The 27,912-nt window shown below is 35.2% G+C and overlaps 1 protein-coding gene across 3 annotated transcripts; it reads left to right on the plus strand.

Annotated features, from left to right (window-relative positions):
* LOC109837218 (GPI transamidase component PIG-S) lies at positions 3,677 to 27,852 on the plus strand. 3 transcript variants are annotated; one of them, XM_020405366.1, is made up of 14 exons: positions 3,678 to 3,918; positions 3,997 to 4,388; positions 4,807 to 5,036; positions 5,656 to 5,740; positions 6,908 to 6,997; positions 9,346 to 9,419; positions 12,440 to 12,524; positions 12,611 to 12,700; positions 18,535 to 18,665; positions 19,186 to 19,267; positions 19,372 to 19,419; positions 25,725 to 25,797; positions 25,901 to 26,004; positions 27,362 to 27,852. In XM_020405366.1, exons 1-14 carry the CDS (start codon positions 3,780 to 3,782, stop codon positions 27,479 to 27,481), a joined length of 1,743 nt encoding a protein of 580 aa, XP_020260955.1. In that variant the 5' UTR covers positions 3,678 to 3,779; the 3' UTR covers positions 27,482 to 27,852. The 3 variants fall into 3 exon arrangements, with proteins under 3 accessions (XP_020260957.1, XP_020260958.1, XP_020260955.1); XM_020405368.1 differs by lacking the exons at positions 25,725 to 25,797; positions 25,901 to 26,004; positions 27,362 to 27,852 and adding exons at positions 23,390 to 23,394; positions 23,527 to 25,180 and having other exon boundaries at positions 3,677 to 3,918; XM_020405369.1 differs by lacking the exons at positions 25,725 to 25,797; positions 25,901 to 26,004; positions 27,362 to 27,852 and adding an exon at positions 23,527 to 25,180 and having other exon boundaries at positions 3,677 to 3,918.

Genomic DNA, 27,912 nt, shown 5'->3' on the forward strand with positions numbered 1-27,912 from the left:
TTCAGGACTCTTTGCTTCCACATTGCTCGTTAGAACTTCTACAAGTTTGTCCACATCATGTTTAATTTTTTCCTCCTGTTCTTCCAACTTATCTACATTCTCCTTCTCTTTATCTACAATATCTTCCTCCTTATCTACACCATCAACAGGATCCTCATCAAAACCTTTGTTATCTACAATAAAATTTTCATTTTCCATATGCTCCTCTTCCTTATCTACCATATGCTCCTCTTCCATATCTACAATATGTTCCATATGCTCCTCTTCCTTATTTACACTATCCTCAACCTTAGTATCTACAGTCTGGTCAACCTTACTATATACCCCCTCCCCTGGAGAAGTAACAGGCTCCTCTTCTATTGCCTCATCGTCAGCAGGATGCTTCACTCCCTGTCGCTTCTTCCTAATTTCATTTGCAATTTTCTGTTTGATATTTGACTTAAGCAGCACTGGGTCTATAACCTCATCATGTCTTCCACATTTTTCAATTATCCTGTTAAGCCTGTTGATCTCAATCATGAATTCTTTACAATATTTGCTCTTGGTCTGCTTTGTAGCAACAAGAAGTCGCTTGAGAAATTTAGCAGAATTTCTCCAAAATGTGAGTTGCTGCTCAATGGGAAGAACATTGATCTCCTCTTCATCGTCAAAAACAACGTCAATATGCTTTGCCATGATCTATTATTAATACAAGATTATAATTTTAAGTAGGATTAAACATAATTAGGATATTCTTTGCAGTTAGTGTGAAATGAGTACGACTTAACATAACAGGATACTTACGTAACCTATTGAGAAGTTCTTAGTAGTTTCTTCCTGGAAAGCCTTCCTCTTTGCCTGACGCTTTTGCTGAAGAACTTCATCCCTTTGTTCAGCGGGAAGTGAATGAACATGACCAGGAGAAGCGACCTCCGCAATAGGCCTATGGACAAATGTTATTGACGCTGACTTAGCCTTTGAAATAATTGTCGGCATCCTCATAGATGCGATTTTCTCCTCCCCTGATGCCCAATTTGTCATTGGAGGTCTGGAGGTGTCTAAGAGGGCATATTTCTTTATGCCTGTCATCTCGTAGTACCAAAATTGTACCAAATAATATATTTACCATTAACATTTAATACTAGACTAGACCAAAGAGAATAAAATATGGCTGCATCTAGAACTAACATGGTGTAAATTAGTACGTGGTACGACATGAATTATGATAGAACTAACATGACCTATGATAGAACTTACATGGGTGCAGATAGAACTAACATGGTATATCTTAAAACTAACAAGGTGCAAATTAGAACTCACACGTTACAGACAGATTAGAACTAACACGCTGCAGAATAGAACTAACACTGTGCAGAATAGAACTAACACTCTACAGAATAGAACTAACACTGTGCAGATTAGAACTAACACTCTACAGAACGGAACTAACACTGTGCAGATTAGAACTAACACGCTACAGAATAGAACTAACATAGAATAAGTTAGAACTAACAATGCATAGGTACGAACTAGAATGAAACAAGATCAGTAAAATATGGAACTTACACACAATAGTGTCATGCAACCTGGGACATATGCGACCCTTTGCTTCTTCTTTCCCTCCAAAGCAATTCCAATGCCCCTGATAATTTCATTATAAAAGAACGGGGCCCATGCAATAGAATTGACCCTCTGAATGCTATCCAGGTACCTGAGTAAGGGTCTAGGGATACCTTCCCCTGTTATGGGACTCCATATCATAGAGCATTGGTACAAAATTTGTAGCAGAACAAAATCCTCGATATCCCGCTTTTTTATAGATTCAACTAGCCGTTCAAGTAGCCCTTCAAGATGTTTACGTTGGCTGGTTTCTGCTTTTTTTAACTTCTTACCCTCTTCAGAAATGAAAAGCTTAGCGAAGTATTCCAGCCATATTCTGCTTCTTGAGTCCCTATTGTTCCTTATGTCCTCCCCATAAATTGGGAAATAAGTATGGTTGTGGACCCATTGCAAATCAAAACTAACATTTTTCATACCCCCACTTTTTGAATCAGGTATACAAAAGGTGTTATTATCTCTATCGAAAAAGCTCAGCAGCAGCTCAAGGGTGGGCCGATCAGGCGCAGGAGCCCCAAACAAAATGTAGTGCTGAAATATAGAACCGCAGTATGCATCCCTATGCCACTGACGGATCTTCGGGGCAAGGCGCTTCATAAATGCCCAATAAGCCCCGATATTGGCCGTTAACCTTAGTGTTTCTGCTGAGCCTGTTAGAGCAATTTTTTCCCTGCAAAAAATTTTCGAATTTGTAAGTTCAATAAGACATATGAAACAATATTAGACCTAGCACTAACGGGAACAAAATAGAGCTAACACGTAGTGTTATAGAACTAACAATGGACTCAAACTAGAACTAACATTGGACTCAAACTAGAACTAACATTGGACAAAGCCTAGAACTAACAATATTAGACCTAGCACTAACGGGAACAAAATAGAGCTAACACGTAATATTATAGAACTAACATTGGACTCAAAGTAGAACTAACATTGGACTTAAACTAGAACTAACGTTGGTCTCAAACTAGAACTAACATTAGACAAAGCCTAGAACTAACAATATTGGGTTAATCTGCATTGTCTCTTCGCGGTATAACATAACACTTACTGTTTTTTTGAGGGGGGTTTGTTGGTACGACCAGCCATTGTCGTCCTCCTTTTCTGGTCTCGCCATTGTAATGCCTCCTTTTGCATTTCGATTAGGGTTTTCGTAGCTTCCGTAGCTTCCTCCGTGCTGCCACCCGCAGATGAAGCGCCTTTTCCTTCCAACTCGGCTTGGTGCCCGACCTCGTAGTCGTTACTGGATTCTTCCGTAGACGATATTTTTTCGGCAAAAACCCTAGAAACGTTGAAATCCGTACAGAAATTAGGAAGATGAAGAGTTTTTGATGGCGGTGCTAGGTGGAAGAGAGAGAAAGAGAGGGAGAGTACTTGTAAAGGTGAGGGGCACATTAACCCAGCTCAGTCCCATCAGAGGGCAAGATCGTAACTTCCTCTGGGCTTTTTCTGAAAAAAAGTCAATTCGGGGCCTTGTCGCAAATACTATACGTATTTGGGGCTATTCCACATGGGGCAAAATACAGGGGGCTAGTCGCACGAAGTTTCCACTTTTGGGGCCTGGACACATTTTTCCCTTTTTCAAATAATATTTATGCGGACAAATTTTCAAAACCACCCCTTTTGCGATTTTATTCTCAAAAAACGACCTCTTTCCTCTTTATTTGTAAAAACCGACGTGGTTTCACCCTCAGCGCTGAAACCAGGCCGGATTTTACAAAAAAAGTTTCAAAACTTCACGGTGAAGTTTAGCAGCTTAATTAAATAGATGTTAAACTTCACGGGAGTTGAACTCCCGTGAAGTTTCTTAGTTAAAAAAAAGTTGAGCTGTGGAACTTCACGGGAGTTGAACTCCCGTGAAGTTTAGCATCTTAATTAAATGATTGCTAAACTTCACGGGAGTTCAACTCCCGTGAAGTTTCGGAACTTTTTTTGTAAAAACCGACCTGGGAAACCAGGTCGGTTTTTACAAATAAGTGGGAAATGGATCGTTTTTTGGGAATAAAATCGCAAAAGGTGTTGTTTTAAAAATTTGTCCATATTTATGCTCCTAGTTAAGAGTTTGTTAGAATATTTTTTTTAGTACGAAAGGTCCTATGCTTGAGAGCACTCCAAGCAGAGCTCCCTAGCAGTAGATTGCTGCACTTGCTCTAACAAAAGAACAAGAATCGGAAGCAAGGACGATGGCGATCGAGGAGGAGGTCCCTCCTCCGAAGCCTCCGTCAAGTCCTTCTTCTATTGATGGTAGCAGTCAAAGGAAGACAAAGCCTGGAACCAAGCGCCTCTTTCTAACCCTCTCCGTCCTCCTCTCTTTCCTCTCAGGTGAGCAATCGAAACCCTAACTCTCCAAGAAATGAAGCTTAAGATTTCCTCATCTCTTTCTCCCAATTCTAACCTCAGGCATCCCCTTTCTCTTGAAATCCACCGAGATCCACCGCTCCCCTCTCCCCTTCGCCGGCGCCATCTCCTCCCGCCAAAACCTCTCATTTCCGTGCCGATTCCACGCCGTCTTTCTCCCCTCCTCCTCATCCTCATTCTCTCCCCCCCAAGCCCTAGCCCGCAGCCTCCTTCAATCGACGTCCTCGTCGTCAACCTGCAGCAGCGTCACGATCTCAGTCACTGTGGATTCCCCCGGCGGATGCGAATCCACTGAAGATGGCATCTGGAAGTGCGGTGCTCGCAACGGCATTGAATTTAGTGGAGATGTCGACGATGATGCTGTGGATGAGCTGCTGGATTTGAGAATTGGCGCCGCCGCTAGGATTTACACTGTGGTCGTTGCGGTGAAAGAGGTTAGCTCTACATTAGTACCCTAAAATTTCACCGATTTTTAACTTTGATATCATGATTGTAGGTAAAATCCGTATTGTTTTATCCCTAGGTTGAGAAGAAATTCCCGGCGTCTCTTTCTCCTCCCTCTGTCTAAGCCTAAATTCATTGAAATTAAAAGTATTAGTTTGTTTCTTCACTTCTCCAAATGCAAAATGACTGGAATTTGTGAATGAGCTATATTAGAAACAACCCTCTCTCTTCAACAATGTTCATAGTCAATATTTGAAATTTAATGGCGTATTAGTGTCATTTTACTGCTTCTCAGTCAAGTAGTTAAACTACGTCTTAAAAACTTTGGGATAAGCATCAAAGTTAAAAATTGTTAAAACTTTTGAGTTTTTACTTGGCTCTTGACTTGCTGCTGATGCAATGTTGCAGGAGGAGGTGAGAGTGGTGGTGGGCAAGCACCGGCATGCCTGGATTGTGGGGAGGGTATCAGAGGAGGCGGCTGTGGAGATGGTCTCCGAGATCTTTGCGAAGATGTTTATGAGAGGTGGGAGGGAGGAGAATAAGGAGGAAGAGGATTTCATGCCGGTTGGATTGGATGGGAACCTCGTACTTTCACTCAGCTTGTTGAATGCCGGTCCCAATGATTGGGTTTATGATTGGTGAGGAGGATTCTTTAGACATATTTTTTTTCCAACTTTTGAGAGAGTTTCTACGTGTTGCATGAGAAATAAACAAGGATGAGTTTTTTTTTTAAATGCTGACCGGCCTTCCTATGATTTATTGCAAGCATTGCTTGTCCATGGCTTCCTCAAAGGGAGTTTTTACTAACTTTAAAAATTTGAGATCAAGTTGATAGCCATCATGGAATCAGTTTTTTCATGGAGCATTGTGCTTCTTGAAAAACCCATTCTACTAGGAAAAACGACATAATGATAATTTCCCATTATTTATGATAGAATGGCGAAGTTATATGGCCTGTTTACATTATTTCGTTTCTTTTCCTAGTTAGAAGTCTATTTAGAGCCTTTGTCATAAATTTCTAAAATTCTGATGATATTTCCACCTCTTCTTCAGCACTTTGTATCACAGTCAGAGCGTGTTGCTCTATTTCTTCTCATTTAAGTCTTTGGAGAGGGAAGGAGGAACCTGGTTTCATGCTATCTGTGTGCTCATTCAAAAAAATTCTCTTTTTTTCTTGAAAACAAATATTTGATATTCAGACGTGCATAATTTATGTCTCAAGTTTACAGAGATTGTACATTTTCTTTCTACTTGCAGGGAGATGCAAAAGGTTGAAAAGCTTATTCTGGCTCCTGTAGTGGAGGCTTTAGCACCTATAGCCAACATAAGAACAGAAAGTCAGGTAGGAAGAACTTCCGATTTTGAATATGCACTAATGTTTCTCTCATATCCACTATGTTTAAAGACGTTTGATAATGTTTTACAGGGATAACAAATGATTGATTTAGACGCCCCCCCCTCAACTATTTTAATTTGAGGAAACCCCCTCAACTTTGATGGTGTTGTAGATAACCCCTTCAACTTTGTAAATTTGAGAAAACCCCTCTGAACTTTTCTCACATAAACCTCTCTTAACAACGTTTAGTCGAACGTGTCATGTGACAAGGACGTGGCTTAAAGCAACTTTGATACCCCTCAGGCATAAAAAAATTAGCATAGATTTTCACAGCACCATTAATGGCTCAGGTTTTTTTGTTCTATCTAGGAGGTTTGCTTTAACCGAGTGGATTTTTTTTCCCAAAAAGGAGATTTAGGTCATTTCACATTTTGATGTAACATTGGTTTTTTTTTAGAAAAGTGTAAAGACCATGGGGGTTTTGTGAGACACCCCATAGTTAAGTGGTGTTTTCTATTGAGGAGGGTTTATTGAAATAAAAATAGTTGTTTTTTTTGTTTTTTTTTTTTTTGGGGGGGGGTGTACTGAAGTTAACCAAAAATAAACTTTGACCAAACAACTGTTAGTTGAAGGGAGACACATCCAGTCAAAGGTAGACATTTTCATACAAAAGGGGAACATCTCCTAGAGTGTCAATGCTATTAGGGAAGCAGAGACTACACAGAAAGTAAGCTTCAAGAAGATTTTATGATATGAAAGTATCTAATTTTATATTATTGAGTTTAGATGAGTCTTCACCAAATATATATACATTTTTTTCATTGGACCATCCACGCTATCTAAGTTTAGGTAAATGATACAATTTCCATACAGAAATGAAATCTTTCCAGAGTGTCAATGCTTCTAGGGAAGTAGAGAAACTGTATAGACTTTTTAAGTGGAATTTACAATATGAAAGTTTCTAATTTTATATCAGCAAAAGATGTTTTAGTTTAGATGAGTGATTGCCAAATAGTTTTTCTTTTTTCATTGGACTGTCTGTACTTATTGCAATTTAGATAAATGATTATCAAATTGTTTTGTTCCACATTTGGAGAACTTTTCAAATGATTTATAAATAGTTTTGCAGTACAAGGGGCATCAACGTTAACAGTGTTTCTGGTTTCTTGGCAGGTTCTGTACCATACTCCAAAGTCATCGATATCTAGTTGGGATGACAATTTGAGCAGCTATGTCTTTAGTACGAGGGATCTTCCTTTTTTTGTATGTTCGTTAAATGTCGCTATTGTTGAGTACATCTATGGCTAAACTATACATGTGCAGTTTAATTTTTAGCACTCACTATATTTTTTTTATGCGTATGTTCAAAAAACAATTTAGTGAATATACAGATTCAAGGGCTAGAAATCTTGAACTTGTCTAGAATATATAATTCAAACCTGTGAGTGGATTGCAATATCTATTGTTGGACTGGTGCGTTCTCGTCTAAGGAACGACCAGAAATTGAAAACACAAAAATTGCATACTTTAGCAACTGGTTCACTGAAACGACCAGAAATTGAAAACACAAAAATTGCATACTTTAGCAACTGGTTCACTGTTGTTTAATTCTATTTGACTTCGACAGTCATTCCGTTACAGCTGTTCCCCTTTGTCCCTTTTGTGATTCCCATATGTTCTTTTGACGTCTTGTAACGTTGTTATTATTGCAGTTAAGGACCTATCATCCTTGCGTGCCCCTCTGATTCTGTCCTAAGCTTATTGTGGTTCTTGCATGATCATGATTGTTGGGAGGACCACCATAGTTAGCACAGTAATATTCTCAATTTTCTGAAAGGTGCATAAGTTGTGCACTCATATTTCATCACCCAACCAGTTTCTATACACTGTTCATGAGTAAATCATTTTTCGTTTATTGTACCAAAATGTGTTTCTTCATACACTCCATGAATTAAATTACACCAGCATTGCGTTTTTAATAAAGTAACCATGTGTGTTGCACTCTTTAAGCATCCAAATCCTAGATAACCTTAGATCCCTTCCTCCCGCATTCCCTTTTCTCATTCCCTCTCTTCATGGCTCTCCACCTCATTTACTCTATTTACAATGCCGTCTTCTTTTCTATTCAAATCAAGTGAATATTCAATGCTGGCCTAAATTTTCTTTGCCAACAGTACTTTGCCCAGCTTGACATGGCTTGGATGAGCTCAATGGATTTCTTATATTTTGACTCCACCTTGCAGCATATTTATTGCCTTGTACAGCAGTCATATATAACAACAGGCAACATGCCCATTTAACCATATTTTGGTTACAATTATCATAGTCTTCAAAATAATATTGTTTCAGTTTGGGAGCATTTATTTCTGCTACAACTTTTATCTCTGAAATTGTTGATGTTTTTCAATCTACTCAAAATATTTTAGTTGGTTTATCTTCATATGTAGTGCTGAATTTTAATTGTCAAAGTTCCATTGAACACTTCGTCCAAAGGTTCACACACTTTCTTAATTATTTTGTCGTAATTGGTTGTTTCTACTTCTTTATTTTGTAAATGGGCTGTTGAATTCTCACATACATGCCCTGTCTCTTTAGCAGCAGAGTCAGATGCACTTCATTATAAATAACTCAGAACACATGTGAACATTGAAATATCAAAATTCAAAATTGAAATTCTTGAAAAGAAACATGTTATAACAATTTTAGCCTAGTGCATATGCAACAGATAGGTGAGGTAAGTATTAGCATGCAACAGTCCAAACAACAAATGAGCATTACTGATCATTACTCGTTAAGCTAGCATAAAATATGGGTGTCTCGAGACTTGTAGGCCTTAATCAGTATTTGACAATAATCCTCAGTTCTAGTCCTGTCAAAATGCCTTTATGGTTGATGTTGTAATGATATTAATTATTATTAATAGAAATCTTAAAGTTTTGGTAGTAGCAGATAAAATATTATGCAATCTATTTGTTGCAAGTACAATCCAAACTGAAGCAAAATCCACACATATTGCTTTCGAGATAATTCTACAATCACACTTTTGTGTGATTTCATTAACTTCGTGATGAATTTAGTAAAATTGATATCACTGGTCTTGTAGGTATTTGTGATTTTCTTTTAAATGCATGTCTATAGCATCACAATTTCAAAATTTTGGCTTCTACCTTCTCTCTTGTACTTACATGTTAATAAACCAAGTTGCTCTTCTTTTTTAGTTTGCAAATGTCATAGACAAAGCATAATAGATTCTTTCTGGGACCAATGTTATTGTGTGGCTTCCTCATCTAATAGACTCGGTTTATTTGACCCAGTATCTTGCTTGGGCCCTGGTTCTTTTTAAGTGGTTATGTGCACTTTATGAAATCAGTCTGGTAGTTGCTGGTGTTATCAATTAAATTGCAAATATGCTTGTTACTATTGAGAATAACTTTTTCTATGTTTCTTTGTCGGCATATAACTAGACTTCTCAGGGATTTGGCCCCTTCGATATCCATTAAGCTCTATGTCTCTCATATTCCAACATGAATAAAGATGTCTTTGTGTATAAATTGATATCACATAGTGTCAAAATTTTAATTGACATTCTACTATCTTTGGAATGTTTGTAGGTAAATTCAAACGAGTGGCATTTGGATACATCTGTTGCTGTTACTGGACGATCAAAAGTTCTACAATTTGTGGTGTATATTTTTTCATCCAACAATTTTTGTATATTCTTCATATATTTTTATTGTTATTTATTTGTTTCTAAACTGAACCATGTTAGTTTTTAATAAATTATTAGCCTATAAAATTTGGAGGATTTGGCATGATCATCTTATAAGCTTTGATATCCACCTCACTGTACTAGTATATTTGGTATCATTATCTGAAATTACAACATTTCATGTCATGAGGAGTCATCTACAAATGTTGCTGTATCCAATGTCTTAACTAAAGATATCCTTCTACAAAGCAAACTACAATGTTCAAAAACACGGTTTTATTATCCGTGCGGTTCGAGAGGTCACGATTAATCGGATTATGCGCCGATTAATTGGATTATGTGGAATTGTGCGTTTTTGAATTTTTAACATATATTTATTATTTTTCATACATAAAAATGTATATAATTCATAAAAGACAGAAGATATACTAAGAAAAATGCAAAGCGAGTGGGAGAGACAGACAGATAGATGGGGGAGGCCAACAATTTGGGGAAAGAAACCCTTGTTGGGTTTGGTTTTTTTTTTAAAAACGGGTTTAAAAACTTGCGGGTTCAGATTTTTGAACTTGAAACCCACTCAAACCCTAACTAAAACTCGCCCGCATAATCTTTTTATGCGGGCGAGTATGCGTTTTCATCACCATTATGCGGCTGACCGCATATTTCAATGAATCAGCCCATTTCCAAGCGGAAATGGGCCGATTCTGCATATGCGGCCAAGTATGCGGCCGTATATGCCGTGTTTTAGAACACTGGCAAACTATATATATTTTGGAAGCCATGAACTTGTACAATAGACTAAAATTCAAGATCTAAATTCTTAGTAACTCAGGTGGTTCTGATACTCCACTTTTGGGTTGGTATTTGGTTTTTGGTTGCTTTGCTTGTTTAGAATCAGGATTATCCGGTTCTTTCTTATCAGCAGCTAAAGAGGAAGCAAAATTTGCATTAAGTTGGAAAACATACACACTCAAATAGTTGATGCATCAACAGTGTTTTAAAATAGATATTGCATTTGAGTTATTGATTCTAACTTAGACAAATAATTAGAGAAGTTAAAAGTTTCAATGACTAATTTTAAGGTGTGTTACTTATAACATATTCCATATTTTTAGCGGATTCTAAATAACGTGAAAGGATTTTTAGTTATATAACAGGTTTGATTCAATTTAAACAGTTAGGGTGGATCGAAATTGTCGGTTAAAAATCTGTATAGTAATAAGTGATGTTGAAATAAACCAAATATGATGTGGTTTATTACATTGGAAGCAACCAAACAAATAAGGAGATTAATCCAACGTGACACTATTATTCAATATTTTCTCATCTTAATTTTCCTGTACAACTCCATGAAATTAACTTTATTTCTCATATCCTTAAATGTTCTTCTGTATTAGTCATCATCAGTAACATTGGCTGCGTTGGCTGATTTCAGATGGACGTGATCAGTATCCTTCAAATCTTATATTGTTGGCTGATTTTAGACCTTCCTATAACTTAGATTAACAGGAGTTGTCAGGATATTAACTTCTATCTCTAGGATATTGGTTCCCAATTATCTATGAGAGTTTAGACCACTGTCTTTCCATCTGATGTGATCATCTATTATACATAATGCAAGACTTTAATAGCTCTAATATTCTTTCCTCATCGATTATACCCATAAGCTAATGTCAGAGATGTTAGTTTTTGTCAGAGTGGTAGCAAAAAATATTAGGTCCATAGAAAAACTAAAGCAAGAAAAACTATTTAGCTAAAGATCCTCTGGCTAGGAATTAATTTACTACCGACAACCTCATATTTCAAGTATTGAGAGTGTTAAACATTTATATATAATGACCTGAGCTAAATTTTTCCAGGTGAATACCTCCCACAAAATAATGGTCTCTTTGCTGATACCCGTACATTGTACTCAGATATGTCAAAAATCTTTATTATTAATCACACCAGCTTTCTGTCTTGGTATTTTTATGTAAGATAATGTTCTACATGTGACTTTGAAGCCAGCTGGATGAAGAGTCCCCAATTCCCCTAGATTTAGGTAGCAACAAGAAATGGGGTGAAAAGCGATATCATATCTTTCTATATGGAATCCTTTTCCTTTCTTCTCTTTGAAATCCTGTCCATAGCCAGGTCACACCCTGCAGGATTTGAAATCTCATCCATAGCCAGTGTTTGGATCTATTTAATATCCTGCTGTATGCATAAGAGAGACAATTAAACTGATAGGTTTATTATTTCCATTTAATTTTTGCCAATATGTTCAATATTTCCAAGAAAAGGTCATTTATACCCAAAAAAGGGTTCCAAAAGAATAACTGGACACCCAAAAAAAGGTTCTTAGAACCTCCCCCACATCACCACCCAAGGGTAGATGTTGCATATATACTGAAGGCTTCAGCTTATTAGCCAAACTGCAACCAGGTGTATTCGTAATGATATGAGAAGAAAACGATTGCCAATGAAAAGAACTGATATCAAGGTTCTTTACCCAGGGTTGTCGGCTTTCAGTCTAGCCAAACTGCAACCAGATGTGTCCACAGTCAGTTAAGAACAAAAACCTTGCAAATCTTGTTTTGTTTGATGGGTAGTTCTTACAATTTGTCAAGATCCTTTAGCTAATCTTCTACTGTGCAAATGTCCAGATTACTTTTAACTTTTCCTAGTTTGACTATAGATTTACCTATTTCTGGAATAGCCAGTTGATTTTATACGTCTGATAGAGCATGATAATGTTATACCCTCTAATCTTTACTTTTGAATGAGCCAGATGTCCGTTGTGCATGTATCCTCAACTCTTATTGGAATGAGATGAATTGTAAAAGTTATGATTTGTAATTATTATTATTATTATTCCAGTATGGTTTTCTTCATTTGCACCAGGGGCAGACTGAAAAGTCCATAAGAGTGTTTATTTTATACCAAAAAGTAAAAAATGTGTACATTTACTGATTCCAAGATATTGTTTTGTTATTAAATTGGGCAATGTATAATAGGTATGTGCCATCAGTTGATGAATGCCCACTCCTCCTGCGGCTTCCAAATGGAGATACTTCCAAGACCAATGGGTTTATATCACCAGTAAGAAAAAGTCCCAAATACTCTTGTTCTCTTTACCTGGTACATCATGTTGTTTATGTATGAAATTTGTTTGATGGATTCTATAGATGTGGGGAGGTGTTGTTGTATGGAACCCACCGAACTGTTCTAGGAACTCTCTGTTGACACAACTCACCAGGAATATGATTTCCCCTGAGGTAAGTAGTAACTTTTCATGTCTTGATGACTTTGTTTGTTTCTTAGGAAGCTCTTTGGCTTATATTTTGTCTCGCCTGTCATCTTCACTTCCCACATGTTCTTTCTTAGTGTTGGTGAATTTTATGGTTTCTCATCTGTAGGAGCTTGCAAGACTGGTAAAGTACATTTCCTTAAGCTATCACAAGCTTTCAGCCTTACACCAAGTTTTTCTTTTGCATATAATTTCCTCTGTAGAAATTTGGCATGATAACCTTTGTCATTGTTCTTTCCTTTTTTGTGTTTCTTTGACTGTTTCTCAAGTATTAAACCCATTTGCTGGATCTTAATTTAGATAAGGTTGGGTAAGTTAATAGAGTCAATTCTTGAAATTTATAGCCCAATAATAGAAGAAAGGTTCCTGCAATTAATAACTCGATTAAAGTCTTAAGAAAGTTGCTTGGTTACTGGTTTCATGTTATTTGTTTGAGATTTATCTAAACACAATTTGATCATCTCTAAAGAACCTACGAAATTGTGGATCCAGCAGTTCATTTTACCCGCATGGTATAACTATACAGAAGCGATCGTGTCTAGCAATTGCCAATTGGTCATGTAAATAAAAACTTGCTTAACTAACCCGAGTATTGGGTTTCAAGTTCTGACCAATTAGGTAGGTACCAATCTGAATTTTACTGTTGGATGTGCATACTCCTGAACCAAAGTACCCGACAACTAGGTAGCACATTTGAATTTGCATTCACGCATTTGAATTTTACTGAATGCAATAGCTTATCCGATCTATTCGGATATGCGTATTTTTTTAACGCAAATACATGACATATGGAACACTTGGTTTGGTGCTTAGACATTTTAGTATTTTTTGGTGGGTAATGCTAAAATTCTAAAAGCATCATTTTTGAGTTGTAGATGCACAAGAATAATTTTTTATTGTAAACCTCCTCATACTTGATATTTAGCTGCAGCATGTTAATCCTTTAGCTCTTGCGGATTTAACATATATAATTTATTTACATAATCTTATGATAATTTAAAAAAAGCTAAAAAGTTGAAAGTAGATCAGTAATATGTATATTTAGATAAATAAAATTTCTGACTATCAAAAATCTTACAGGAATTCCATCGACTATGGTACCTCAAGGCTTATTTTTGTTACACTTGAGTAAAGTAGGCATCTAAACTGGACCCTGACTTGTCCTAACCACAACATTTTCTTATCAAAATAGCATCCTAGTCTGTGTGATAGATCTCACATTCAGAACTCAGCAGGACACATGCAACTATAAGTCAATTGCACGTTGCATGATAGGTGCTGGTGTGTGACAAAAGAGAGTAAGAGTCTCTATGATGGTCCTTAGAACAGGAGTAGCAATTATATCAAGCAGCGGCATGCGGTTAAAATTTGATTCAGTGCCAATGTTGGACCAATTCAATGACAAGGGATATAATGTTTATAAAGAGCAGTAAGATTTTCTTCATGAGCTATGATAGAACAACAGGAGTAACTGAATCTCTTATTATTAATTTTGTCAAGGAATTGATTATTTGCTAATGTTGGCCTGTCAAAAGCTCAACAAAATAAGGTGTATGCTTGGTACCAAGCACAATTTTGATGCTTGGTAGTGAGGTGGCTTATTCTCATCCATACATTTAAAGATGTCCACTTGAAAATGGTCCCCACTTTTTTACTCATCCATTGAATGAGTGGATGAGAAGTAGTCACCTCACAACCAAGCACCAAATTTAGTGCTTGGTAGTTGGTATCAAGAATACCCATTATTCTTATATATATATGTATATGTGTGTGTGTAGGTATAGGATTTTGAGATAACCATAAGTTCTATAGAGAAACATGAGTTTTGAATATATATAATTATATATATATATATATATATATATATTATATATATATATATATGAGAAAAATGGAGAACTTGGTACCAGTACTTAAAGCAACTTGTAGTGATGTGACCTAATCTTGCCCCTACATCACACCTCGAAGATAGAGCATCAACCACCATTCACTAACTCCAATGTAGATGTAGGGACAAGATTAGGCCACATCACTACCAGTTACTTGGAGCAACTTGGTACCAAGTTTCTCCATTTCTCTCTCTCTCTCTCACTCTATACTATATATATATATATATATATATATATATATATATATATATATATATATTTATATATATATATATATTATATATATATATATATATTAGTTGAGATGCACGTACAATGCACGTGGTTGAATATCATGATTATTTAAATTGATAAAAATAGAATAAAAAAAATAAAGTTTTTTTGTGGGATTGATCAACTCAATAATCTCTCTCTCAAATAAAACATTGTCATTGTTTCCTTCAACCCAGACTGTGGCCACGTGATCTACTATTTGTGAGTTATAAACACATTGATCTAGAATAACATCTCTGTTTATTAGTGTCTTGAAGTTTTCAAAAGATGGGTGATCATTCAATTCGTAAATGAATTTTGCATATGAATTTACTTGCAATATGTCCATTAAACTTTTAGTTGTAGTTTGACTCATTCATATTAACTTTTAATTGTGGTTTCACTCATATTTAAATTATCTAATATTCTCATTCAATTTTATAGCTCATTCTCTGAACCATAGAAGTAAAACTGAAAGTATGAAAAATTATTTTCTTACGAAATTAAAGCGAGGATATTATGATATATTTCGCCATGTGCTCTAAATATAATTTTTTTTTCTTTGATGCAATGTCTCTTATCAAATATTGTCCCAAACGATGTGAATAAAAAATACTATTATAACTCACTTGCCTAGGACAATTGTATTGTATATAGGACATATAACTAATCTAGAATATCTACATATGCTAACTGGATTTTGCTGTTGTGAGAGCAAAATGTTAGATGCTCGTATTCAAATTTTTTGGCTCTATAGAAAACAAAAAAAATTTGGAGTGTATAGCTTATATATCGTAAGAAGTAATAACATACTAGTTCATGAATAATTTTTCCTAATAACGATATTATTACAACGATGCTATTATTCAGTATTAAATTAATTTTATTATATAAGATTATATGACTTTTTTTAATAAATTATAATATATATATATGGAAACCTCGATGCTTATGACTAATAGTTGGGTTCCACAAAATAGATTAACTTTACATTGTAGTTGTAGTTTTCTATTGGTAGCACTGTTGATAATGCCATTACCTTTCCTCTTTATCCTAATATTCACTCTTTTCTAATGTAAGTCCTCTTTTGCTAATCACTCAATTGGCTATATTTAGTTTTTATAATATCAGAGGTTAGAATATTCTTTTCTGTTGAAAAATTGTTGACATGGTTTTCTTAAAAAAATATATACACATAGTAACAATAGTATATACTTCAGTTCAACTCAAACATTGGTTTGAAGCCATTTAGAATGAGGTCATTTCTATGCAAGAATGGTGATATAGTGATTACACAATCCAAAAATTAAAGAAATTTTTTTTACAAAAAATAAATAATTTAATATGTCAAATTAGTAACTAATTTATAAAATATACATAGACAGTGCAGATAGCTATAGAAAATAAGATATATTTGCCTTCATGAAAATTTCATAGTGAGTGACCAACTACAATCATCATAATTTAAGCATGAATAATTATTATTTTTGTTACTAATTTGATACGCATAACTATAGAATAAATCTCAAGCAAAAAATAGGAATTGAGATTGTATTATTCTATAGGTAAATAAATAAATATTATTAGAGCTCCTCTTTATATTAAAATTAAAAATAATAATTTAAATTATTAAGCGCCAAATATTAGTTCATGCGAGAAAGTAAAGTAATATATGATCTATATACCTATATTGTCAATTAATCAAACGTATTAAAATTACGATGATCATAGTTAAAATTATATGGTGGGTTCACATTAATTATAATTTATAAAAAAATAGTACATTAAAATCAAAATCCTTTTAACCACTATATAGGTTGTTTGAATTTTTTTGCATATATAAACTATACTGTCTAGGAATAGTGATGTGTGGCCTAATACATCTTAAGAACGACTTACTCTTCAATATCATCGTTAATTGACGTATCTATGCATTACATTAAAAACACAATTAAAATTAGAAAACTACAAAAGAAACACCCTTAACAGTTTTCAAAATTGTAAAAGAAACACCCTAAAATTTTGTAATTTACAAATACACAAAACTATTAAACATTACATTGAAATCGAGGAATTACAAAAAATTATTAAAAATTTTTAAACTTTGGAGGGGTAATTTACAATGTACTAAACTTGAAGGGTGTTTTTTATAAATTTTAAATTTAATAAATTTTCAATTAGTTATGTCCTCTCCAAAAAAGTTATGGGTAATATTGACCATGAAAAGTTTTTTCTAAATCTATATTTTAAAGGGGGTATGATACTTTTTATAAATTTTTAATTTCCTAGAGGTTAGTAATTTTGCATATTCATTTTAGTGTCTATAGGTTAGAAATTCTCATGGTGTTTTTTTTATAAATTTTATGAATTTTAGGGTTTTTTTGTAATTTTTTAAACTTATAGGCCTTTTATATAGATTGTAAATTGTTTATAGACTATTTATAATTCATATGTTTTTAATTTACTAATGAGTTTGAAATTCTCAGGGTATTCTTTGTAAAATTTGAATCATGAGTGTTTGTTTATAATTTTTAAAACTTTAAGGGTGTTTTCTTTAAATTATAAATTATGTAGGGGATATTTGTAATTCTTATATTTTTAATGTACTGTTGGTTGAAAATTATCAGGACTTTTGTAAATTTTACAATTTTAAGGGTTTTATTTTGTAATTTATAAAAAGTTTAGTGTTAATTGTAAATTCCATAAAATTTTGAGGGTTGTTTGTGTTATTTGTAGGTTTGTAGTGTGTTTATAGGTTTGAAAATTTTAAGGTTTTTTAATATAAATTTTGAATTTTTAAGGGTGCTTTTTGCAAATTTTCAAAATTTACAAGATACTTTCTCCAAAGTGAAAAAACTTTCAATTTCTAGCTAGCAATTGTTTTTCAGATTTCTCATTAAATTGAAATAAGTAAAAATTATAATTTTCAATATGTTTTAATAAAATTTTGAATTTGTAGGGATGTTTTTGCAATTTAAAAAACTTAGAGGATATTTTTTACAAAGTCCAAAAACTTTTAGGTGCTAGCTAGTATATGTTTTTTAGATTTTTTTTGCGAACTAAAATAAGTAAAGGAATTATATCAAACGCATCTTCTTTATCCAATAACATGTTAAGTCCCATTATGAATAGGATAAATTATTTAATTACCAATTCAAAGAAGATGGGATAACTACTATAGATTAGGATAACAGTGTAATATTAAAAAAAAAAGTTAAAGGGTAATATTAACCATGAAAAGATTTTCCTGAACTCGTACTTTTAAAGGGAGTATGATATATATATATATATATATATATATTTGACCGCATAACCTGAACCTCCGAAACCTTAATATCTCCAACAGTAAACCAGCCTCAATAGAGGTCGAGAATTCAAAAACCACCCCAACACAGCCCTGTCTTAAAGTAAATGGCCTTTGGTGACTAGGACCTAGTTGGGAAGAGTGCGATTTCAACCCGATCCATTCACCTGAGTTAACAATAACCTAAAATTTGCAACTTTCGACAGCCCCCAGTTAAAAACTCCTCCAAATATGCTGCAATATACATGTTACATGTATACTAGAAGTTCCCCTTCTCGTGTTGTCTAATTATACTAGTTCTTCGTCATACTCTTATAGTCTAAAATGATGTGGCTAACAGTCCTCGACTTGAATCAGGAGATGCAGAAGATTTTTCAGGTTTTCGTTGGGCAACTACGCCTTCTGTTTGGTTTTAAATCAGATTACTCTCATGTAGTTGGGGGTCGCAAATTCAACTTTTTACCAAGTGTAAGAGGCTTTACAGAATGGTAAGAATGGATTTTCCTTGGCTAGTTTGTTTAGGTGAAATTTTCTCATACATCCTAACTTAAAGCAATTAGTTGAATTGATCATCCAATTTTAAATCCACTTTTATATGTATATTGATCATTACCAGTGTCAATGTTCCTTGCCTATTTTGAAGGCTTCTAGAGAAAAATCTCATACGTAATAGATTTTGTATTTTCCTTGGTATCCTAATATATTTTCAAATAAACTAAATTCCACCTAGTTTTATGGTATGAGAGTGGGTACTGTGAAATAGTGGGAAACAAATGTTGCATCCACTATGCTGCTCTGCAAACACCAAAAGTTTAAGATTCCAAGAACAAATGCACTCCACTAGAATTCTGAAGATATTTGGGGTTTTTGATCTTTGAGAAAATTCTTTTATTTGAAATTTTTTTCAAAGCCCCCTATGTAACAAAGTTACATTTTCATTAATTCTAGCTTAAAATGTTTGAACTGACTACTGAGTGCCACCAATCAATGCATCTTATTTTTATGCAGGGAGTTGGATGTTCTATATCGGCATCATGCATGTTCTAATCTGATTTCATGCACCTCTACACTTGAATCTCTTTCTAAGTTGGTAAGTTCCAGTTTTCCCCCTGGCTTGCCTATTGTTATGCAATAGCATCAAATGTTAACCTTGTTTGTCCTTGTCTTCTCTTGTGAATATTGTGAAAAAAACAGGTTCAATCACTTCCGAGAATGATTGTTAAAGATGAAATAGGAAAACAGGTGTGTTATTTTGATGATATAGTTGTTATTAGTTATGCACATGCCACTAGAGCTACTTCAATTTAAGCACTTCCTTGATCATAAACTGAATATATTATATTTGTCATCTGTTCAAGTATAGCTGCAGACAACACACATGCGCAGACACAAAAGCATGTCTGCACATACCTACAAGCCTCCTAGCAAAACCCACCAATGTGCATATGCATGTGTATCGGCCTTTTGATATTTTCTTTAATAATAAATTGGTGTGTGGTCCAGTACTTATGAATGTGTAACCTGTCATTTGTAAACTGTTATTCACCTTAGCCTGTTATTGTTGCCCTTTGTCCTGCTTTGTTGTATGGTTTTTCCATGCCTATACTGTAAGAGTTGCTTTTTTTAACTCCTATTTTGCATATAAACCTCCCACATATATCGTCTCACAGATGCATTACATTTGAAGTTGGTGATTTTTTTTTGTGTTCATAAACTATAAGGCTCTGGGGTCCTCTTAACCTAAACAGATTTAGTTGCATAATTATCAATTACCTATCAAATTTATTTTAGCAACTAAATTTGTTTCAGATGTAATTGCGGCAGAGCATTTTTAGGCTTCGTTAGTTATTCAGTAAATGCTACAGTTGCTTAACCGGTAGGAGGCAAAAACCAAAACTGAGTTTGAACTTTGATCCCAACTATCTGTTAAATATACCTTTGTGAGAAGCACGAATAACCAACGAAATACAGATTACACTTAATCATAAATAAGGAATAAATAATTGACAAATTTAAGCTGTTACTTTATCCAACTCTAATTAAAATCCCAGCAATTAGATAGTAACCAATAATATAACACACTATATTTATTAATCCAAATATGAATGATGCTTAGGCTTCTTTTATGTCTTCTTCATGGGACTAATTCCAAATCCTTTGCAACCTCATATAATGAAATCTGAAATCTTTTAGGCCCTGTTTGGTTTGACTGAAAATGATGGAAAAGAAAAGAAAAATAAAAGGAAATAGATTTGTATTGTTTTGATGGAAAGATAAAAAGAAAATGAAAATAAGAATCAAAGAAGAAAATAAGGCTCTGAATTTTCGTTCTCAGTTTCTTCCTCTGAAGCTACTGAAAGTTAAGGAAAATTTTGTTGGCGCCAGCCGACCACAACTCCCGCGATCTCATTTTATCTCGATGCCGCTATCTACTGTGCTGAGAACAAACATCCTTCATTATATTCAGCTTCATGGGCCCAACGAGGGCATTTATGTAGGTTTAAGTACACTACACATGTGGGAAAAAATCATGTACAAAACTCTCTTTATAGGATATATTATGGTAAATTACATTGAACACCAATAAACTTCCAATGCTTTATAATAAACCCCCATGAGTTTTAATAATCACACTAAGGGCGTGTTTGGATTTCAATGAGGCTAAGGGAAACTAGGTGAGAGAAGGGAAGGGAAGGGAGTTCCCTTCTCCTTGGTTACACCCCAATTTGGAGGGTAACAAATTTTATACTATTAAGGGGTAAACCAAGGAGAACTAGGATGAATAAGTTCACCTCCTAAATGTTCCCAAACAAGGTAAATAGTTCACCTAACTTTCCTTCTCCCTTATTCCCCTCAATCCAAACAAGCCCTAAATGCCTAATAACTTCTGCAGAAATCCCCAGGACTTTCAAAATGCCTCTTTATGCTGTTTTTTTGTTCTAATTTATGGGGGTTATCTACAAAACTCAAAAAAGTTTTGGGAGTTTTCTGCAATTCTAAAAAGTTTATGGGAGTTTGGTGTGATTTTGAAAGGTCATAGGGGTTTACTGCAGAACACTGAAAGTTCATGGGGTCTTATAATTAATAGGGAAAAATGCTTCCAGCCCGCAAAACAAAAAAAAACATGCTCCCCCTAAGACTTTTAACGGGTGTTTTGCTCCCAAAAATAAATTTTTTATTCTATGAGCCCCCAAAAAATAAAAACCAAGAGATTAAAATATGTGAAGACCATAATACCCTTCTCTCTCTCTTTATCATGATGTTACTGTGATGATAGTTGAAATGATTGATAGTGATTATTATTTTATTATTATTTTTTTATTTTCGTTGTTGATGAGTAGAACTAAGTGTTTTTGTTTGTATTGGGAGATTGTTAAGGTTATGGGTTAATTATTAAGGTTACGGGTTAATTGTTAAGGTTATGGATCAGTTGTTAAGGTTATGGATCGTTGTTAACGTTACAGATCGGTTGTTAACGTTATGGATCGGTTGTTAAGGCTACGGGTTGGTTGTGAAGGTTACACGTTGGGACATATATGTATATATATTTTGAGTGGCATGAATATTTTGGGTCACTTGGCCTAGTGGTAAAGTTTGGGAGGTTGGACAAGAGGTTAGAGGTTTAAACCCCTACAACAACAATATATATTTAAGGGTCTTTGATTGGGCTCTTTGTATTCTAAAAATATTTTTAAACTATTCGTTGTTAAGGATAATGGTTGGTTGTGAAGGTTATGCATTGGTTGTGAAGGTTACGAGTTGGTTGTTAAGGTTATGGGTTTGTTGTTAAGGTTACGGGTTGGTTTTGTAGGTTAACTTCACAACCAAAGCGTAATCTTCACAACCAACACATATTCTTATCAATCAACCCGTAACCTTCACAACCAACCCTTAACCTTAACAACAAACCCATAACCTTAACAACCAACCCGTAACTTTCACAACCAATGCATAATCTTCACAACCAACCATTATCCTTAACAACGAATATTCTAAAAATATTTTTAGAATACAAAAAGTCCAATCAAAGACCCGTAAATATATATTGTTGTTGTAGGGGTTTGAACCTCTAACCTCTTGTCCAACCTTCCAAACTTTACCACTAGGCCAAGTGACCCAAAGTATTCATGCCACTCAAAATATATATACATATATATCCCAACGTGTAACTTTCACAACCAACCCATAACCTTAACAACCAACTCATAATCTTAACAACTGACCCGTAACCTTAACAACCGATCCATAACCTTAACAACTGACCCGTGACCTTAACAATCTCCCAATACAAACAAAAACACTTAGCTCCCCTCATCAACAACAAAAATAATAAAAAACAAAAATAATAAACCCATCAATCATTTCAACTATCATCATAGTAACATCATGATAAAGAGAGAAAAGGGTATTATGTTCTTCACATATTTTAATCTCTTGGGTTTTGTGTTTTGGGGCTCAGAGAACAAAAAATTTATTTTTAAGGACAAAACACCCATTGAAAAAGTCTTGGGGGAGAGCACGTTTTTTTTTGTTTTGAGGGCTGGAAGCATTTTCCCCTAATTTTTATGTACAAGGGTAAGTTTATGGTTTTTTCTATCTTATTTTTATTTATTTTCCTTCAAATTTCTTTCTACAAGTTTCTACCTAACCAAACATTAAAAAATATCTTATTTCTTTTTATTTTTCTTTTCCTTTCCTATTCCATTTTCTTTTCTTTTACTTTAACCAAAGACAGCCTTAAGGTCCGTGGTGGTTTTGCTGGTTTCTAAGTTCTAATTGATTTGCATTTTAATCAAAATTCAGCTCTGGGAGACTGAGTTTTCCTGCATCAGTTGTGCACTTGTGCTTGAGCGTTGTTTCATTTCCATTGTCATGACTGAGAAAACTTGATATCACATCAAACTATCTTAATATTGAAACTGTTTCACTTGTCCACGTGGAGGTCATGATAAAGCACTTTTGTTCACTATCCAATTAAATTTGATATTTATTTTGATAAAATTGTGAATATGCTAGGAGTTTGTTTCTCAGACTGAAGTAATTAAATAAGATGGTTTACAATGTATTAAAAAATTTCAATCAGATATGCATTTCAGATATTTTCCTAGGATTTAGAAGTAATTTCACTTGGAAAAACAGATGGTTTATGATTTTTATTCATTTTCTTATCCTTTTATTACTTTAGCATCTTCTTATGTTGATTTATGCTCAGAGCAGGTAACTAACCTAAGCTGTGGTATAGCCATCATTATCTTCATCAAGTACCTAGCTGTATTTCATTTCCATCAAGTTGTCTTACTAAGACAGAATCTTCTTCCTGCTTTTCTTCCTCACTGTCCTCTTTCCCAGCTTGGCTCGCCACATGCTTAAAAACAGCTATGTATTTGTTCTCATCTCTTTTTGTAATGGTACTTACCATGTAGTTGTTTGTAAATAGTTTCTTCCTTAACAACCTTACCTCATGGTGGATATGCAATTGCAGGCAGAAAAGGCCAATGGAACCGTTCCCCAGATAAAAGTGAATGGAATCTGGTTACACCTATTAGATTTAACTGTAGGTCTAGTTTGGCCCCTATTGTCAGGGGAGCAAACTACCTTTTCAGGAGATCATTTCATGCCGTATGCTTCTTAATTTTATTATAGGCTGGAATCGACACCTTCGGGTTAGAACTATTAGATTTTGCAGAAAACTTATCCATTTGTGATCAGTCAGAGTCCTTCACAGAAGTGGGTAAAAAGGTTATGTTTGCAAAAGAGCCTTGAGATGTCTTCGTGGGTAGCCATGCCACTCATGTCCTTCAGATGCATGCTGGTGTTATCCTTCTCCATTGGAGGTGGGTAGTGGGCATAAGAACTTTAGATCACTGATGACATTAGACATGACTTATCGACAAGGTTTATCATCTAGGCTTCTTGTTAATGTTTGTGGTTTTTTTCTAGGTTGTCTAAGTACACAAGAACTTTAGTTCTCTGGTGATGCAGATATAACTGCCCATGAATATCCTTTAAAACGTGTGATTAACTGTTGACTCTATAAATGGCTTGTAGACTAGGCATAGACTCTTGCAGGATACCCGCTGAATCATTGATGCCTAGACACATTCAGTATCCCAGCCACTAAGTAAGTTTGATTGACCTCTACAAGTGTATAGGCTCACAATTGGGTTTATCAGTCTATCAAGACCCTGTTCTAGCCCAACTATGGATGTATTGCTTTTTCCCCTGCTTCTCTGAGTTCATCTATTTTTAATGCTGTTACATAGACTTTTGAGGCTAGACTATTGCAGTTTGGTATAATTATAATAATATGGGTATAGTTTGTATGGTGTATGCTCATAAGTCATGTGTAGCATATATTGTGTGTAAGAGATAGTGGGCAACTTATTTGTATTTTAGCCAGTTAGAGGGGTCATTGGTAATTTGGGGTGGTGGTAATTTAAACCCCCAACAGCTACCACACACAACAACAAAGCCTTTATCCCCCTTTGTTGTGGGGGTTGGTTGGTTACATGAATCCTGAAATAATTTCCTCTTTAGTTTAAACTTTCTTATCCTATTGATAGAATTCAAGGGTATCTCGACCTCCCCTACAAGGTTAGCAGCTCCTTCCACAGCTCTGTTTCATTAACTCTTATGTCACTAAAGTATGATCTTATCTAGAGCTTTTTGACATGATGTGTTTTATGATTACTAAAGATATAAATGGCATTGCCTTCATAAAGAAACTTTTATTATAGGAGCGATAGCCCTAGGAACTCTATTCTGTGTAGAGTACTTGAATCATCTAAACACCTCCTTTATGATGTTAGCATTCCCAATGCCCACTACCTGGTTAATCAGATACATATATTTCTTCCATGCTGCATGTCAAAGTTGTCCTCGTATGTCTCAGTTTTCTTCAGAGGGCCAACTTATATAGATAAAAAGCTTAGTCATATACGGCATTTTGTGTCCGGAGATATGCTGCTGTAGAGATGGTTTGACGGACCACAGAAGCTCTCCTGTTGAGAATATAATATTATATATTATATATATATATATATATATATATTATATTATTATATATATATATATATATAATAAATATATATAATATATATAAATTAGTGTAAGGATGGATATCTCTCGAGTGCAGGTGTAGGTTTAGTAAGTGGGGGTAGTCTTGGTCTTTGTATGTCATCATGTCAAGATTTTTCCTGCTTCAATGTTGTTTAGGGATGAAATGCCTTCCTTCTACTAAGGAAGTTTGGTCCTTATAGCTATTTCATTCTCTGCCTGCTTCCTAAGAAGTTTGGCTGGTTTGAAAATGCTTAATGTGTTCAAACGTTATGTTCTTCATAGTTTTCATAAAATTCGAGTCTCCAGAAGCCGAGTATCTGGTAAAAACATGATAGGGGGGGTATTATCTAATTCAGGCAAGAGTTCAGGAATTACAAATGTACAGTGCAATACAGCGCGACTGGATACCAAATTACTTCCTCACTTTGTCAACTGTTGCCATCCTATATTTTGAAATCATTAGTTTAGTTTTTGTCTTCTTGATTCAGGTAAAGCTCTCACTCGAAGCAGCAAGTTTAGCTCAAAATAATGCTTCTCTTGGAGAGTATGATGCTTCAGCTGGTATCTCCTGCTATATGCCTCATCTTTTCATTTTATCAATAGTACCCTTCGAATAGCTAGTAAAATGTAGTAGTTTGATAAACTTGTTTGTTCATGTCTTCAGCATCCTCCAGGAAAGCAAGGACATTAGCTGAAGATGCGTTTTTTCATCCGTCTGTCATGTCAATCAGTTATTCCTCCATTGAGCACTACTTTGCCATCTACATGGTTAGTAAGCCGCCTCCTCTTATCAGCATGCATGATATCTTCTTCTGCACCTTCTAGCAAGGTTTTAAATATCGGCCGACATGTCCGACATGTCGTCCGACATATCGGTTTGAGGGCTTGACCGACACGACATGGACGTTTTCAACTCGTATATTGGTTTTCAGGGCCAAATCGGAAATATCAGGGTCATATCGGGCACATCGGCCTATTTTTTAGCTTTAAAAAATCGACTGATATGGTACTTTTTTTAAGATCTGTTTTTTATTATCGGGTTTGAGTTTAGTGATAAATACCCAAACCCGTTTGACTCGTTCTCATGTTTAAGGGTTCCTTATGAACCCGATAGAAAGAATTTATGAACCCAAATCCATATATTATTTACTTTTTTATATGTTTAGTCTATAGAATTTATAAAGTATGCTTATATTGAATTTATGAATGCTTAGATTATATTTAGGACATGATATTATACATATGCGCACTACCCGATATGGCAATCCGATATTTAGTCAATGACCCCCGATATATCCCCGATTCCCTTTATCCGATATGGATTTCAGCCATCCGACATGAACCCGACTTCCGATATTTAAAACCTTGCCTTCTAGAACACAACTGTTGTACTGGATGAATAAGAAATTTACCTAGAATATATAGTAACTATGTTTATATTTTAAAATTAATAAGACCAAGTAGTTGTCTGCTTGTATTAAGACTAGGGTTGGGCGTGGGCCGGGTCGACCAGCGGGCTGCCATGGATCACGACCCGGCCCGACCTGTAGTGGGTCGGGCCTGACCCAGCCCATGACATACCCAGGTCACAGCACAGACCGAGTCCAGCTCCAGACCGAGGTTAGAGAAGTAGCCCCGGCCCACGCTAACCCGACCAATGCCCGATCCGATCTGACTCGCCCCGGCCATGATATATTTTTTGGTTAGTCTAGCTATTCCTTTAGCCTTTTGGGTCTGCAGCTAGCTGTCAATAAAGCCAAAAGGCCATAAGTCTTTGACTCGTGGGTCAAGCCCGGCCCACACCTAGGCGGGTCATGGGCCATACTAGGGTCATGGGTCATACTAGGTCCAGTCCCAAACCCGGAAATTAGAAAAATAGGACTAGCCCGCTCTGACCCGGCCGGGCCCGGGTCGGGCCCGACCCGGCCTTGAACTAATTAAGACTAAAATAGAACGAACAACCCGATCAACATTCTTTCAATTGTTTAATTGTATACAAAAAAGGTATATGAGAATATTGGATAGGAGATTTCGATTCTGCCGCTCTCTGCGGAAGAGAAGGCTTATGCTCTGTACTTTGCTGACTGAAAAATCACATCTTTTCATGTCTGATATTTTCTTGCAGCCATTTTTTGCACCAGTATCATTGCACGTGCTTCTGGCAGCCATCAAAGAAATTAAACGATACAAGAAGGAGAAAGCAAAGTATCTTTCTTTTGTCGCTGGGCAGACAATTGCTTCCTGATATGCAACATATTCTGATTCTTTATTCAAAGGCCTTGTATGACGTGGCAACCTCCTCCAGCGATGATCCATATGATTATATACCTACTTCTGAGTCGGATAGCTGTCCAATGTTTTATTATATGAAAGTTTTTTTTTCCAGATTTTGTCGCTACCATCATTTGGTTTTGTATTAATGAGCATAGCATCCATGTGTATCGAGCAAGAGCACGAAGTAGAAAATAATCATGAGTGGTTATGGGCTGAAAGGCAAACATGTTTGTACTCGAACTATTGTCCTGGAAGAGCAATCGAATGGGCTGATATTGTACCCATTAACTACTGAGTAGAGTTAAGAGTTAATATTTATAGTCAAGCCCGTTTATGTTCCATGAAAAATCAAGCTTTCCTTGTATCTAAATGTTGAAGCAAAGAAACAAATGCCAGATTTAT

The sequence above is a fragment of the Asparagus officinalis genome, chromosome 4 (genome assembly GCF_001876935.1).
Source record: "Asparagus officinalis chromosome 4, Aspof.V1, whole genome shotgun sequence".
NCBI classification, from domain to species: Eukaryota; Viridiplantae; Streptophyta; class Magnoliopsida; order Asparagales; family Asparagaceae; genus Asparagus; species Asparagus officinalis.